Here is a 17978-nt window from a genome sequence, read left to right as displayed (position 1 = left end):
AACGAAAGTCTCCGATAGACTTCTAGTGGGGATCAAGATCCAATCAGCGTCTTAGTGTAATCTCGAGGGACTCGACCAATCACACTAAGCCTAAAAGGTAGGCAACTCTTACCAATCACAACTCCTTGTGATTCCCGTCCTATTCGGCCTCCGAATCACCATGGCCTCGAGGGACTCGACCAACCATGATGCTCGGTTAAGTCAACACCTTCGTTACAAGATGAGTCTGATTTGATGATATACCCTCGAGGGACTCGACCAAGTATACCATGCCCTCAGGTCACCGGTGACATCTCTATGTCGTAAGCAAGATAGCGAATCGCGATATAGGTGAGTCTCGAGGGACTCGACCAACTCAACCTACACCGGGAATCGGATCCTACTTATAACGATGGAAGGCCACGTGGGTCAATCTAATTGCCTCACGTTTACCGACTTAATATTATCGAGAGATGTTTCTAAGATTTGGTCTCCTAATATAACATGTCACACATATACATATTTAATATATATCTACATCGCATGCAAATATATATACTTATCTAGTATGTGTATAAGCAATCACACCAGATGATCATGGACCACAACCTAATATGATTAGGCCCGAGCTAGTAGGCCTAATCACTCACATCAAGATCTATGTGTGCAATGGTGCATCTCCATGCCCTGTGATCGTCAATCTCGTCCTCGTCGGTTCCGTCGACATCTTGATGCATCTCCATGCATCACGATCGTCCATCTCATGGGTCCTGCTATCGCATCCACGCTCCCGCTGCGCCTCCTCATGTGATTACAACTTAATCATAGGCACGCAGGCCCGACAATAAACGAGAAATATAATGGAGGCTCGCATACCTCAATAATAATAATCACAAGTACACACATCATTATTACAGAGATAATAATTCACTGAGTTAGAAGGAGTTCTGATGGGTATGACTCACGGCCAGCTCGATATTGGGCCTAGAGGGTCACACACATATTGACAGGTATAACTCACGGCCAGCTCGATATTGGGCCTAGAGGGTCACACACATATGGTAGGCATTGCGATGAGTAGAGGTTCGGATATGAGATATCCGACGGAGCCCTTGTCTTATTGGATGCAGATCCAATACCCACTAGGGGAGGACCCATTAGGGTTTGACAGGGGACCTCTATAAATAGGAGGGATTCAGAGCCTCATAGGCTAGAGCCTTTGCTTGCCTTTCCTATTCTCCTCTTCTCTCCAGCTCAGATTAGGCCTGGAGTTTTTGAGGAGCGTCGTCGCAACCTTGCTGTGTGGATCACCGCTAGAGAGGAGGACTCTTGACCTCCTTCACTCTCTCCTAAGGATCTGCAAGGAAACAGGGATATACGATATCCCTAGGTAACACAACCTACTCTATATGCAGTTTTAAGTTTCGCGGTTTTTGCACACCAATCTTCGCACCACGACGAACATCTCTTTGGGAATCGGGGATTTTGTTTTCTTGTTCTTTCGCTGCGCATGTGATGTCGCCCCCATGATTTCCCAACAGTGGTATCAGAGCCAGGTTATTCTTGTGAATGATTGGTTTTGAACTGCGTGTGTTGTGTTTAGGAAGAATTTTGACGTCAAAATCGTTGACGCAAAAGCGAGAAAGGGCAGCAACAGTTGCTGCCCTAGATCTGCGTACGTGAAGCGCAACCGAAGGCAGGGGCTGCGTCTGAATTAGCCGGCCGGCGGCCTGCTTGCAGCAGGCTTGCTGCCGGCGGGGCTGGCAGCCCACGGGCAGAGGCGCCGCAGGGCAGGGGCGCGAGCCGCCGTAAGGAAGCAGCGCCTGCCGCCGCTGCACCCGCGGGCGAAACCCCTCCCCATAGGGGCGGCCGCCTGGCGGGACAGCACCGCCTGCGGAGGCAGCGGCGCCCGAAGGGGGCGCCCACCCGCAGCGGCAGCGCCGCCAGCGGGCGTGCCGCCTGTAGGCGAGGGCAGTGCCCTGATTCGCCGCACAGGCCGCCGCCGGTAGGGTGGCGACGGCGGCACCAGCGGAAGGGGGAAAGAGCATTAGGGTTTTTTGGACAAAAGATAGTTTTGCCCCTCGAAATTTAAGAAATTACAATTTCTGTCTTTTGTCCAAATTATGAAAATACCCCTATAAATTCAGAAATTCCCTACATGTCCATGATTATTTATACATATGATGATGATTATTTATTTCACTTGACTCATCGACTACGGACGTACTAGGCCACTACGCCGTAGTCCCCAAACAATACAGAGGAATCCAATCCATTGGACATGTCTGTCCTCAGTTACCGTGTACCTATAGTCCCTCATCCATCTAATATGTCAGAGACCGTATATCGAGCATGGTATTGTCAAACCCATACGGTTTCTCCTCGAGTCTCGCTCTAATCGGATTCTCCCGGAGAACTCTTTCTCTCTCAACCCGAATGACCCTGGCCAGGGATTTGTCTGAGCAAGAACACATGGGATATTCCTCTCATGACGCCGAGAGTGGATGATCCTCTATCGACACTCAATAGCCCTCGTAAGGTTGACTACCACTCCCAATGACCAGTTGTACTAGATCTGGGACAGCCAAACCTATAAGTCTGGTATCAAAGAGTGGAGCACTCATACAGGACATCCTTGGTGTCTCAAGTCTAAGGATCAGATATACCACTAAGACTACAGAATTGCTGTCTGACAATAAGGCATCATCAACCATCCAGCATTCCGTAAGCGGATCAATCAGTGAACTCATTCTCCAATGAGCACATGTACTATATCCCTAGTGTCCCTACACGAGCAGCTATGAGACCAGCTGCATCCATCATATGGACGGGTATACAGCACACCAGTCTGTCTGGTTATCACGATGTCCCTCTCGAGTAACCTATGACCGATATTATTTAGGATATGTGTTTAAAGGTGAATCGATCTCATTATCGTGATCTTATCACGATCTGATTCGCATTGCACAAATCCAAGGACATCACAATATATATATGCATTTATGCAATAGTTATAAAGTGATATACGCCAAAATATAATAAGCAAAAAGATTATGTATCAAGTCACACGTGCCATCACTCACGTGATTGGCTTGCTGGGCACCTATGATTAGCAATGTCCCACTTGACCTAAAGCCAATCACCTATGTGTTTGATCCCCATCAGACCCATGTGACGCTCAAAGACAATATGAGACAACGGCTTTGTCAGTGGATCTGCAATGTTATCTTCGGATGGAACTCTTTCCATTGCTATATCTTCTCGGGTTACGATCTCTCTGATAAGTTGGAACCTCCTCAGAACACTTCTAATGAGACCCGGGTTCCCTTATTTGAGTAATCGCCCCATAGTTCTCGCAATATAAGGAAGTCGGGTTCTCGCTACCCGGCATGACTCCCAAATCTGTGATGAACTTCTTCAGCCAAACTCCCTCCTTTGCTGCATATGATGCAGCAATGTACTCCGCCTCTGTGGTCGAGTCAGCAGTAGTATCTTGCTTGGAACTCTTCCAGCACACTACTCCTCCATTCAAGGTGTACACATACCCTGAATTTGACTTGCTATCATCGACATCAAACTGAAAACTTGAGTCAGTGTAGCCTTCAACCTTAAGGCTACTACCTCCATATACTAGTAAAAGATCCTTAGTCCTTCTCAAGTACTTAAGGATACACTTTACTGCTTTCCGGTACTCCAAGCCTGGATCCGCCTGATACCTGCTCGTGACACTCAGAGCATGCGCTATATCAGGCCTAGTACATAGCATGGCATACATGATAGACCCTATTGCTGAGGCATAAGGTATCATATCCATGTTCGCCCTTTCTTAGAATTTTTCTTGCCAAACCTTTTGACAATGGTTTCTATGTACCTAGAATAGGACAAGCCAAGCATCCTCTTGGATCTATCTCTATAGATTCTAATCCCCAAGGTATAAGATGCTTCCCTTAAGTCCTTTATGGAGAAGTGTCTAGATAACCAAGCCTTTACTATGGATAGCATTCCTACGTCGTTCCCAATGATGAGGATGTCATCCACATATAACACCAAAAATGTGATAGTGCTCTCACTTACCTTTCTGTACACACAAGGCTAATCTTCGTTCTTAACGAAGTCATAAGATCTGATTGCCTCATCAAATCTTATGTTCCAACTTTGGGAAGCTTGATTTAGTCCATAAATGGATCTAAACAACCTACACACCTTATCTGGGCAGTTCTTGGACACGAATCCCTCAGGTTGCATCATATACACCTCCTCCTCGAGGTTCCCATTGAGGAATGCGGTTTTCACATCCATATGCCAGATCTCATAATCATAGTGTGCTGCAATAGCCAATAGAATTCTGATGGATTTTAGCATTGCTACGGGTGAGAAGGTTTTGTCGTAGTCAATACCTTGCCTTTGACGATACCCCTTAACCACTAGCCTTGCTTTATAGGTCTCTACCTTTTCATCTGCTCCGATCTTTTTCTTAAAGATCCACTTGCAACCGATGGGTACAATACCTTCGGGCACATCAACTAGGTTCCAAACCTTATTGGAGTACATAGAATCTATCTCAGAATTCATGGCTTCTTGCCACTTCCCAGAGTCTATACTTATAATAGCCTCCTCGTAGGTCTGAGGATCAATATCCTCAACATCCTCTCCTCTAATATATCCCACATATCTCTCAGGAGGATGGGATACTCTATCAGACCTACGTAAAGTTGAAACTTATGTATTAGGTACATGAATAGACTCGGGTTGTAGAGTGGTGCTTGAGCTTGGTTCTCCAACCTCGCTCAACTCTATCATTCTCCCACTGTCTCCGCCAAGAATGTGTTCCTTCTCAAGAAACACTTCTCTCTTAGCTACAAAGACATTTTGGTCCTCTAGATGATAGAAATAATACCCACAAGTTTCCTTGGGGTATCCCACAAATTTGCATCGCTTTGTCCTTAATTCTAACTTATCGGGGTTATGTTTTTTAACGTGGGTAGGGCAGCCCCAAATCTTAACAACCTGAAGATCAAGCTTCTTCCTTTTCCATATCTCATATGGTGTAGACACTACCGACTTAGTTGGAACTCTGTTCAGAAGGTAAGCTGTGGTTTCTAGGGTATATCCCCAGAATGAGAAGGGTAGGTTAGCGAAACTCATCATGGACCGTACCATATCTAATAATGTATGATTTCTCCTTTCAGAGACACCATTGAGCTGAGGTGTATAAGGAGGTGTCCATTGGGATAATATCCCATGGTCCTTGAGGAACTGAGTAAACTCTGTACTTAAGTACTCACCTCCTCGATCTGATCGAAGAGTTTTGATACTCTTTCCAGTCTGGTTCTCCACCTCATTCTTATACTCTCTGAATTTCTCAAAGGCCTCGGACTTGTACTTCATTAAGTACACATATCCATACCTTGAGAAATCATCAGTAAATGTAATGAAGTAAGAGTAACCTCCAATGGCATGAGTTGACATGGGTCCACATACATCACTATGTATGAGTTCCAACAACTCAATAGCTCTCTCTCCAGTTCCACTAAATGGAGAGTTGGTCAGTTTTCCACGAATGCAAGGCTCACAAGTTGCATATGACACATAGTTGAATAGATCTAGATATCCATCATTTAGCAACTTTTGAATCCTTCTTTTATGGATATGACCTAGCCTACAATGCCACAAGTGTGCACAATTCATCTCATCTCGTTTCCTTTTGGACACATTTACATTCATGATATGTGGAGTAGTTTCTTGCATAAACAAACCTTTATGCAATATTCCTCTCGCCAATCTCCCCTCGGCTTTGCTAGAATTTACAATAAATTGTAGATGTGATAAGCAATACTGGTATCCAATACCAATGCACTATCACAAAAATCTGACAATTAGAGATTGATCATGAATGTACCTGAAGCTTCTCCAAGCTTCTATTTCGCCCTTTCTACAAGGTACTCTTTGTAGTTTCTCTTCCAGTGCCCATCTTTACCACAGTGGAAGCACTAGCCTTTGTCCTTTGCTGGGTATTTCTTAGCAACCTTTGCTTTACCTGGTTTGCCCTTGCCCTTTCCCTTCTTAAGGGACCTTTCTGCTTTCATTTTCTTTTTGGTCCCACTAGTGTACAGAACTGGCTTCTCTTTCTTAATAGTACTCTCTGCCTCCCTCAACATATTGAGGAGCTCTGGGAGAGTCACCTCAAGCTTGTTCATATTAAAATTCATTATGAACTGTGAAAAGGAATATGGTAGGGACTAAAGCACAATGTCCACACACAAGTTATCCTCTAGGACCATTCCTAGACCTGTGAGTTTCTCTATCCACTCAATCATCTTTAGGACATGGTTCTGAACCGGTGTCCCCTCAGTCATCCTAGCGCGGAAGAGGCTCTTGGATATCTCATATCGCTGAGTCCTTCCATGTTCCTCAAACAATTTGCGGACATGTAGTAGAATGGATCTGGCATCCATCTTTTCATGTTGTCTCTATAACTCAGGAGTCATAGAGCCCAACATATAGCACTGAGCAAAAGTGGAGTCATCAATGTTCTTCACGTAGCGAGCGATCTCATCCTCGTTTGCCCCTTCTTCGGGCGTAGGCATCACTGTATCAAGGACGTACACGATTTTCTCCACTGTGAGAACAATTCTCAAGTTACGGAGACAATCCGTATAATTTGTACTAGTGAGGCGGTTGACATAAAGTATGCCACATAAGGGATTTGAAAGCGATATTTTCTGAAAATAAAGATGCAGCAGAAATGAATAACATGTAGATTTTGCAAGAAATAAACTATCAAGATATGGACTTTTATCTTAATATGCTCCCACTATTTTACTAACGAGTCACGCGACACCCTCAGCATGTGAAATGGAAGTCTCCGGTAGACTTCTAGTGGGGATCAGGATCTAATCAGCGTCTTAGTGTAACCTTGAGGGACTCGACCAATCACACTAAGCCTAAAAGGTAGGCAACTCTTGCCGATCACAACTCCTTGTGATTCCCGTCCTATTCGGCCTCTGAATCACCATGGCCTCGAGGGACTCAACCAACCATGATGCTTGGTTAAGTCAACACATTCGTTACAAGATGAGTCTGATTTGATGATATACCCTCGAGGGACTCGACCAAGCATACCATGCCCTCAGGTCACCGGTGGCATCTCTATGTCGTAAGCAAGATAGCGAATCGCGATATAGGTGAGTCTCGAGGGACTCGACCAACTCAACCTACACCGGGAATCGGTTCCTACTTATAACGATGGAAGGCCACGTGGATCAATCTAATTGCCTCACGTTTACCGACTTAATATTATCGAGAGATGTTTCTATGATTTGGTCTCCTAATATGACATTCACACATATACATATTTAATATATATCTACATCGCATGTAAATATATATACATATCTAGTATGTGTATAAGCAATCATACCAGATGATCATGGACCATAACCTAATATGATTAGGCCCGAGCCAGTAGGCCTAATCACTCACATCAAGATCTATATGTGCAACGGTGTATCTCCATGCCATGTGATTGTCCATCTCATCCTCGTCGGTTTCGTCGACATGTTGATGCATCTTCATGCATCACGATCGTCCGTCTCGTGGGTCCCGCTATCGCATCCATGCTCCCGCTGCGCCTCCTCATGTGATTACAACTTAATCATAGGCACGCAGGCCTGACAATAAACGAGAAATATAATAGAGGCTCGCAGACCTCGATAATAATAATCACAAGTACACACATCACACGGTCCTTGATCATCCGTCCACACATCATACATCACATGTATAAATAATCATCATCATGTAGGACTACTAGATAATAATAAAAATAATAATCAACTAAACCTTTTAATTAATTAATATTTTCTAAAATCAGGGACATGTAGGGAATTTTTTAATTCCTAAGAGTATTTTCGTAATTTAGATAAAAGACAAAAACTGAAATTTCTCATATCACAGGGGCAAAATTATCTTTTTGCCCAAAACCCTAAACTGGAATTTCTCAATTCCAATGCGGGTTGGCGCCCCTACGGGCGCCGCCGCCTCCGCGGGCGGTTCTGCCCGCGGGGCAACGCCCGCAGGCGGTGCTGTCCCGACGGGTCGCCGCCCCTGTAGGGGGATTTTGCCCGCGGGAGCAGCGGCTGCATGCGACACTGCCCTGCGGCGCCTCACCCCGCGGGAGAAGCGGCCGCAGGCGCCTCTGCCCGCGAGTTGCCAGCCCCGCCGGACGCAAGCCTACTGCAAGCAGGCCGCCGGCCGGATGCTGCAGACGTAGCCCCTGTGTTGCCCGCCTTCGGCTGCGCTACACGCACGCAGATCGACTGCAGCAACTGTTGTTGCCCTTCCTTGTTTTTGCGTCAACGATTTTGACGTCAAAATTCTTCCTAAACACAACACACGCAGTTCAAGACCAATCATTCGCACGAACAACCTGGCTCTGATACCACTGTTGGGAAATTCTTGGGGGCGACATCATATGCGTAGTGGAAGAACTAGAAAATAAAATCCCCGATTCCCAAAAACATGTTCGTCGTCGTGCGAAGATTGGTGCACAAAATCCGCGAAACTTAAAACTGTGTATAGAGTAGATTGTGTTACCTAGGGAGATCGTATATCCCTGTTTCCTTGCAGATCCTTAGGAGAGGGTGAAGGAGGTCAAGCATCCTCCTCTCTAGCGGTGATCCACACAGCAGGGTTGTGACGACGCTCCTCAAAACTCCAGGCCTGCTCTGAGGTGGAGAGGGAGAGGAGAATAGGAAAGGCACGCAGAGGAGAATAGGAAAGGCACGCAAAGACTCTAGCCTATGAGGCTCTGAATCCCTCCTATTTATAGAGGTCCCCTATCAAACACTAATGGGTCCTCCCCTAGTGGGTATTGGATCTGCATCCAATAAGACAAGGGTTCCGTCGGATATCTCATATCCGAACCTCTACTCATCGCAATGCCTACCATATTTGTGTGACCCTCTAGGCCCAATATCGAGCTAGTTGTGAGTCATACCCATCAGAACTCCTTCTAACTCAGTGAATTATTATCTCTGTAATAATTCACTTGACTGATCGACTACGGACGTACTAGGCCACGATGTCGTAGTCCCTAGACGATACAGGGGAATCCAATCCATTGGACTTGTCTGTCCTTAGTTACCGTGTACCTATAGTCCCTCATCCATCTAATATCCCAGAGACCGTATATCGAGCATGGTGTTGTCAGACCCATACGGTTTCTACTCGAGTCTCGCTCTAATCGGATTCTCCCGAAGAACTCTTTCTCTCTCAACCCGAATGACCCTGGCAAGGGATTTATCTGAGCAAGAACACATGGGATATTCCTCTCATGACGCCGAGAGTGGATGATCCTCTATCGACACTCAATAGCCCTCGTAAGGTTGACTACCACTCCCAATGACCAACTGTACTAGATCTGGGACAGCCAAACCTATAAGTCTGGTATCAAAGAGTGGAGCACTCATACAGGACATCCTTGGTGTCTCAAGTCTAAGGACCAGATATACCACTAGGACTACAGAATCGCTGTCTGACAATAAGGCATCATCAACCATCCAGCATTCCGTAAGCGGATCAATCAGTGAACTCATTCTCCAATGAGCACTTGTACTGTATCCCTAGTGTCCCTACACGAGTAGCTATGAGACCAGCTGCATCCATCATATGGACGGGTATATAGCACACCAGTCTGTCCGGTTATCATGATGTCCCTCTCGAGTAACCTATGACCGAGATTATTTAGGATATATGTTTAAAGGTGAATCGATCTCATTATCGTGATCTCATCACGATCCGATTCCCATTGCACAAATCCAAGGACATCACAATATATATATGCATTTATGCAATAGTTATAAAGTGATATACGCCAAAATATAATAAGCAAAAAGATTTTGTATCAAGTCACATGTGCCATCACTCACGTGATTGGCTTGCTGGGCACATATGACTAGTAACTTGGCGAAGTACCAAAGCCGCATAAAGGGAGCCAGCATAGAAGATGGAACATGGAGCGGAGGCATAGTGCTTTCCTTAGACAAAGGTTAAGGATAAGAACTCTTGCAGAGGCAAGAGCAGGATCATGTTGTTCCATGGGGTCCTTCATTCTGACGGAGCGGACTCATCTTACATAGTGCAAAAGACGAAGGGAGCTTCTGTGCACATGCATCTTATCTCAGAGAATTTGATGGAGGAACTAAGACGACTAAACTTACGGAGGCAAAGTTGGGTTTAGAAGGCCTTGGCACGGGACAAGAGGACACGAAGGCGGGTACTCTTGAAGAATATGCCATAGTGTTGCCAGTCAAGTTGTCAAGCAGGAAGCGGTGCGCAGCGGAGATTGTGCTGGTAGGGGTAGAGGCCCAAGATCCATACAATGGTCCACTAATTGCAGCGAAGTCAGTGGACTTCGGGAGCTACTAGGCGACGGACTGACCTAGAGCGGTGCTTCATCTAGGTGTGACCCAAGAGCGGGTGGATGAAGGTCGATTGCCAAATGAGCGAACAAAATCGAAGGTGAAAGAGACCCTGCGATGTATTAGCAGAGGCCACACATGGAGGGATCACAATTCAAGTTCATCCCATAAGGATCAGAATGTAATAGAGATGTTACCAGGAGGCAACATGGTGCAGTGGATCGTGGTGGAACTGTTTGTGACAAAGCGACACACACGACACAGTCCCGTGAGAGACTATATCATACAGAGGTATGATCGGGAGCTACTGGAAGCTCCACTTCGGTGAACAACATGACGACAAGAAGGGTTATGGATTCAAGGAGTGAAGGTCATGGTACCGCAGAGACGGATCTTCCGTGTGTGCATCGAATTTTGCATCGGATGAAAGCCTTGGTCATCAGCATATGGGAGCTGTGTTCCACCAAGGAAAAAGTTCGAATGCAAGTACCAGTGAGTCCCATGGGAGGGACTTGATCATGCAGAGGTATGACCAAAACAGTTGCAGAGTTGGACTACTCCAAAGCCCATATATGCTTAAGGGAGCCCGGCAAGTCAGAGGACAAGGTCGAGTAAGCGAACGTTGCTACCAATGAAGCAAGGAGAACATAATTGGTGCAAATCCTACAACGTGATGGTAGAGGCCATGCATGGGAGTTGTAGTCTGTCTTTCCATCGACCAAAAGGAGTTGCTTGGAGAACACAGATGTGTTGAAGTAGGGGGTCGAAAGGGGCGAGGAAACGACGATCAGTCCAAAGGGACTTAGCCACCCAAAATCAAGCATCAGTTAGAATGGAGGTGGACTCGAAAAAGTGCCACAAAGACATATCTACTGATCATAAAGAAAAGAGATGTAGATGCGAGGTGACGGATAGTAGGGTCATGGGCATGACAGCGCCATGGTACCATAGAGGCGGGACTTCCATGAAAGTCATTGATCCCTTGCTTTCATGGAGGGAGAGCGCTTGATCGCGAAAGGGGCCGAGGAGATGGAGCATGCAGAGGCAAACTCTTAAGTACCGAGACAAGGCTGAAGGGTAGAGGCCAAAGAACTTTGTAAGACCGGTGTCAACGAGATTCTCATTAATATAGCCAAAAATGAAGGACTTCGGGTCATGCAAGAGTGTACGACTAAAGAACGAAGCAGGCAGTACCCGGTGTTGTACCTAAGCTACTTAGTGGAGTAGACGACATAGTTGATGGAGAAGACGATACAATCCCAAATGTGACTAAAACTACTAGAGACTTACTCCAAGTTTGGGTGAAAATTTCCTGCATTCCAGAAGTTTGATGGCATTGAGAATGTGAATCACAGTAACTAACTCAATGCAAGGAGTGCAAATACTTCAAGTGCTTCAGAAGTGTGAGCAAAGAGCAGGCGAAAGCCAGTAACCAGCTCGATGCATGGAGTACAACCTCGAGGAGGCAGGCAAAGTCAAGTAACCTTTGCCTTCTCAACTCTTAAGAGAATAGGCGAAACCGAGTAGCCCAATTCTCTTATTTATCCAACAAAGGAGCTCTACACGATTCAAAGACCCTTCGAAATAATGGAAGATAATAGTTATCAAATCCTCACCAACGGTGATCAGTGCTATTGAGAGAGATCGTCCGCTTCATTTCCCAACGAAATGCCAATCGAAAGCGGAAGTGATGCGAATTTACTTGGAAGTGACAACTAAAAGAAAGAAGAGTCGATGGACATTTTGTGGAGGAAGGACCCAAAACTTCGAAAGTTTGCGAGACAATGCTCGTTAAAGCTCTAACAAAGCATCCACCCAATTCAAGTAGCATGTGATATTTGAGAGACTAGCGCATAGTAAAGATTGTTTTTTCCTTCATTTGGAGGATCCGCAGGAATCAACAAGGATCAACATAACTCAGTCAACCTCACACTAGAGTCAAAGTCATTGCCGAGTTGAAACAGCATAGTAGATCAAAAGTTCGACTAATCAATAAGAGCAGCGGAGAGCAGTTGGGAGCCAAGGAGCGCATTGCACCTAGAGCAGAAGATTGAAGACTCAGCAAAGGCGAGGAGTTTTAGTGTCGGCAAAAGGCTTCGATGAGGACATCGAAGGAAAAAGTGGGGGAGAATGTCACGGACAAACTTGTAAACAGGATGTTTGATGTAATGCTTATTGTATCTTTTGGTATGTTCATGCTTTGCACAGTATGTAGAGAGACGACCGAAGGCTTAATAGTCCTATTTTAGTTGGATTTGGTGGTCGCTTTAGGCTTGTAAATAAAGGTTGTGTCATGTAGACACTTGTGAGAGATTTTCGATCTATAGTGGACCATTTTGACCCTTTGTTGTGTAACTGTTCAGAGCTTGTAAAATATGTTTGTAATTTACATTATCTATAAAGTGTTTTCGAAAATATTTGCTTATGGATCCCAAGTTAAGTGTTTTCTCTAACTCGTTTTTTCTTTTGTAGATCCTAAGAGACCATGGGAGGCTTTGGGGAGGCTGATCTTTGCGAACGGACACGCAAGGGTGCTGCACAACCTAGGCAAAATCAGCTAAGTCCGTGACACTACGGTCCTATAATTTTCCCCGCATTGGGTTTTCTACATAAAAATTTGGTATCTCACTTTATGATTGATTTATTATTCTAATTTTTATACTGCTTTAGTTAATATTTGATTTTGATAATAAGTTGGTATTTTGATTAGGAATCCATTTTGATACACAAAGAGGGAAAAGAATTATTCCGCTATAATAGTTTTTTCTAACAAATGGTATCAAAGCATTAGGTTGTTTGATGCTTTCCTGATATACCTAATTTGTGAGACCTAAAATTTTTCATTTATGAAATTCATTTATATTGATGATGATATGTTATAGTTGAGCTAAGATCTATATTCTTGATGTTATTATGATTCTCTAGTTATTTTGGAGAAGACTTATTATAAAACTATTATCATTATTGGTGATAGTGGAAGTTTGAGGTAGACTATGGTGCTACAGTTTTTCCCGCATTAGGTCTTCCATATAAAAATTCGGTGTCTCATTTTGTGATTGATTTATTATTCTACTGTTTATGTTGCTCTAATTAATATTTGTTTTTGATAACAAGCTGATATTTTGATGAGCAACCTATTTTGATACAAAAAAAAAAAAGAATTATTCCGCTATAATATTTTTTCCCAACATAATGGACATCAATTGATAAGCTTCACAATATCATTTCATAAGAATTCTTTTTGAACGTGAAGAATTATTCACTTTCAAAAGATATTATCATAATATTATAGTCAGGAGATAATATGTTTTAAGTGTTTTAATGGACATCAATTGATAAGCTTCACTTTAAATATTATTGATAAGAACTCTTTTAAAATATGAATAATCATCCGCTTTCAAGATGAATCCCGAATGACTATACATGTGATGGGAGTTATTTTTTAGGCTATCTATGGAGTTAATTTTTACTCTTTATTAGATATTTTTAATTCTCTAATTTCTCTACCAATGTAGAATTAAAATAATATTATTGAAGGCCTTAGTTGATGAGTAAATATCTCTTGAGCAATTTACCAAATAGCACCCCCCTATTTGTTTTTATCGGACAGCACCCTTATGTATTGATTTGAACGAAAAAACTCTCATTTTTAGATTAAGTGACATCAAAATCTATGTAGATTTTTTTGTTTTTTTGTTTACTGGATGCGTTAGATTCAATTTATATTCCCCTCCTCCACCATCCTCTCTCCCTCCTCTTCCACCTCTACTTTGCCTCCTCCTTCTCCCACTTTAAGTTATTATCTTGTTTGCCTCCTCCCCCTATGTCATTATCCTTCTTTCCCTTTGCTTTCTCCTCTTTTTTTTTTTCTTCATTCGCTTCCTCCTCCTACTACGCCTCCCCTCCATCTTTACCTGATCTTCTTTCTCTCTCTTTGACACTCCACCTTCCTTTCTCTTCTTATATTCCTTCTCCGTCGCTCCCTCCCTCTCATTCTCTTCCTCCTCATAATTTACATAGAAAATGCTCGGTTATGCTCTTATTTATAATACACACACACACATATATATATATATACATATAATATTATTTAATATAAAATATAAAAAATATATATATATATATATATTCATCATAAAATAAATAATTAGTATAATTCTGGTTAGAATCATATTCTAATTAAATTGTGTAAATTTTAGTAATTAATTATTCTACAATTCTCTAAAAAAAGTATTACTAATTTTAAACTTAGTTACTGATCGAGTGTAACTATGTCAACTTTAATTTTAAGAAGACAATAAATAATGAGACATGGAAGGATGTAGAGGAGGAGGTCAAGAGGAAAGGAGAAGCGATGATAGAGGGGGAGGTAAGCTAGGAGGAGAACAATGACATAGGGGGGATGCGGAGTGGGAGGAGGATTGGGCGGATGGATGACGTGAACTGGTTGATTGGATTAAATTGGTTCAAAAAATTTTCAAATTTATGATAAAATTAATATTTAAAAAATATCATTCGATAAAAATGAATATAGAGGTGTTATCCAATAAAAAATCAATAGCAGATATGTTGTTTGAGCCATATTTAATTATTTATTATATGCTAAATTCTGAAATTAAATTTTATACAATAATAAATCGATTTATAAATTAATTTATAAATTTTTTTAAACCTAACAAGATTTAATCATGGAAGCCATAGATAAAATCTATTTATCAATTTTACCAAATATAAATATCACATTTTTTGCTATAGTTTCAATGTTTTGACGTACGATTTGGTTTGACATAAAAAATGAGACGATGATCAATTGCTATCAACTTGACTATTGATCACATGCATTATTAACATCATTCAAAGCAGTAAATAATCTTTATTATTATCTAAAATTTAAAAACAATTCCCTTGAAAGAATATCATTTTTATTTTTTTAAGAGTACATTTTTTTTAGTGCCTCATATTTTTTTTTAATCCCATAGATGTCTTTCCTTTTCTTCCTTTCTCATTTGTCACTTCAATCACCTTCGACTTTGCTCGCCCACTCGTTGCCTCTACCTCCATCCCTTGCTTTTATTTTTGATGCCTTATTGTTTTTGTGTAGTGTCTTTGCCACTTGTGATACTCATTGTATTTGTCTATACCCTACATATTATAGTAAGACCTTACCCTTCCTTTACTCCATGGGACAAAGATAAAGAACTTATGGTGAAGATGTTTCTACGCCCTTCCTTTTCTATGGGGTGAAAAACTAAAATCTCACAATGGAAACCTTGCGATGCAGATAACGAATGAAGAAACATAGACATGACATGCACGACACCATCATTAATAAAAAAAATGAGACCACACATAAGGATAGATGCGATGGATATGATTGATAAAAAAAATCATCACATAAAAAATGACAAAACGAAAATAGAGGGTAAAAGCAAAAAGCACGTAGGCGCCAGACAAAAAATTAAAAAAAATTATGTGATTAAAAAACATGAGACACTATATGAAAAAAAGAACAGGGTGCTTGACAGAAATTTTTTTTTTTTTTGGGCAAATGATCCAAAATTAAATGTGTGATATATAATTATATATGACAGTTTTTTTTCCCTTCGATAACCACATTAATTAAATGGGGAAGTAAAAGCGACGCGGTGTGCTGCGGACCAGCAGCGGGCCCACCGATCCGAGTAACGCGGCGTGTAAGGGCAACCTGTGCGGTCGACAAGGGAGCCACGCTGACGCCGTGACTGCCGTCACCGCTTTCCCGCGACCTGTCGTTTGCCCGTCAGTTGACGCCGTCGACATGCGGCAGCCTTCCGTCGATAGAGACGTCGCCGCCCAGCCACCCCCAACGCCCAACGCTCGCCGTGCTCCGCGTGCCACGACAGCGCCGCGTGCCACGTGGCCTCCGGCTAAACCAGGAAACCAAACTCTAATCAACGTCATCTTCCTAACGTTACCCTCGTCTTTTCGTTATACGCACTCCGCTTCCACCGCATAAAAAGATGTGTGCACGGAACCTTTTTTTTTGCTTTGTGCACGTGAAAAGAAGAATATCGGTGTACGTTTACCAAATCCCTGTGCATCACTAATCCAATGCGCTGGGCGGCGGCCGAGTGCGGTCAAACCGCCCGTGGACTCCGCCCCATCCTTGCCCATTTCACCGCTCCCACCGCTTTCTCCCCTCCTCTCTCCGCCTCTGTTTATACTTCCCCGCCCACTCCTCTGGAGAGCCAACGACTCACTCGTCTTCATCTATTTCTCCATCGATCGTAAGCGCTCGAGAATCACATACAACGATGGCTCCCAGAGTTTCCAACCCAGGTGGCGAGGGAGGCCACGGCGCGGTCGTCAGCGGAGATGGAGACTGGAAGGGAACGCGCTACCGTGGCGTCCGGAAGCGGCCATGGGGTCGGTACGCGGCGGAGATCCGGGATCCAGCCAAGAAGTGCCGCGTCTGGCTCGGCACCTTCGACACCGCCGAGGAGGCCGCGCGCGCCTACGACGCCGCCGCTCTCAGGTTCCGCGGCCCCAAGGCCAAGACCAACTTCCCTTGCCCCGTCGACCCCGCCGCCGCCGTCGCAGCAGCCCCAGCCGGATTCGGTTCCATAGCGGCGGCTCCCGCCAGCCCCAGCAGCAGCACCGTGGAGTCGTCTGCCCCGTCGAGGCAGCGGGCCGCCAGACACCCACCTCTGGATCTCGACCCCGGGCAACCGTCCGCCCGGTTCCTCTTCCCGCACGCCGCTGCGGCGGTGGCAGCATGCCCGCGTCCGCTGGTGCTCTTTGATCCGATCGCCGCTTCAACGAAGGCTGCAGCGGCGGCAAAGGCTGTTCGGCCAGCGATGATGAAGGTGTTTCGGAGTCTCAGCGGGGTCGAGAGTGACTCAGACTCGTCGTCGGTGGTTGATTGTCCTTGCTCGCCATCGGCCTCGCCGAAGGGGAGGGTTCGCTTCGATTTGGATCTCAACATGCCTCCTCCGCCGGAGGTTGCCTGATCCAAACGCCCGGAAACTATTATAGTTTCTTTGTAAATATATGCATCTTTTTTTCCTTTTGACAACATAGCATTGGTTTTGCTGATCCAAATAAATCTAATTTGTCTTTCTTTATAACAAATAAGTATCGATCTTGAGATAATTCCGACCTTTTGTGTTCCAATGCATAACAACAGTCAGCTAAGATTGATTTGATTGAGAAGAAAAGCAGCATCATTTTAATATGCCTTTTGAGACGACTTCCACGACAGCCATATTAGCAGAACAAGCTCTGTTAATTACACCGAAACACAGAAGGAATGCCGTCGAAACCTTAAGCTAATCTTTCAACTCATCTCTTCCATGCTTCCTCGCATCGTCTTCCGCGGATTCCCTTGCCACCCTGACGTTATCCTTTGTCCCACCATTCCCTGCATCCATGAGCGTGTCCTGGTCTTTGCCGACCACGGTCTCCTTGATCTTATGTGTCGTCTCTTTGGCCGCCTCCCACGCCTCCTGCATCGTCTGCTTCGCTCTCTCTCCTATGCTCTGTGCCCTCTCCACGCCTTCCTCCGCCCTTTCCTTGGCTCTCTCTCCCACCGACTTGGCC

The 17978-nt window shown here is 44.1% G+C and overlaps 2 protein-coding genes across 2 annotated transcripts in view; one reads left to right on the top strand and one right to left on the bottom strand.

Annotated features, from left to right (window-relative positions):
- The first annotated feature begins 16466 nt into the window (after positions 1–16466).
- On the top strand, positions 16467–17513 carry LOC135635926 (ethylene-responsive transcription factor 11-like). Its single transcript, XM_065147394.1, has one exon. The coding sequence runs from the start codon at positions 16694–16696 to the stop codon at positions 17387–17389; it is 696 nt and encodes a 231-aa protein (XP_065003466.1). The 5' UTR covers positions 16467–16693; the 3' UTR covers positions 17390–17513.
- An 88-nt stretch (positions 17514–17601) lies between these two features.
- The window catches only part of LOC103974144 (uncharacterized protein ECU03_1610-like), an 887-nt gene continuing 510 nt past the window's right edge, over positions 17602–17978 (bottom strand). The window contains exon 2 of the mRNA XM_009388908.3: positions 17602–17978. This exon is cut by the window's right edge and continues 296 nt beyond it. Within this exon, the coding sequence (XP_009387183.3) occupies positions 17708–17978 (271 nt within the window). The 3' untranslated portion in view covers positions 17602–17707.

The sequence above is a fragment of the Musa acuminata genome, chromosome BXJ3-4 (genome assembly GCF_036884655.1).
Source record: "Musa acuminata AAA Group cultivar baxijiao chromosome BXJ3-4, Cavendish_Baxijiao_AAA, whole genome shotgun sequence".
Lineage (NCBI taxonomy): Eukaryota > Viridiplantae > Streptophyta > Magnoliopsida > Zingiberales > Musaceae > Musa > Musa acuminata.
This window is presented reverse-complemented; position numbering and strand designations above follow the sequence as displayed.

Coding starts and splice junctions, on each gene's coding strand:
- LOC135635926 (XM_065147394.1), top strand. CDS start 16,694: ATGGCTCCCAGAGTTTCCAACCCAGGTGGCGAGGGAGGCCACGGCGCG.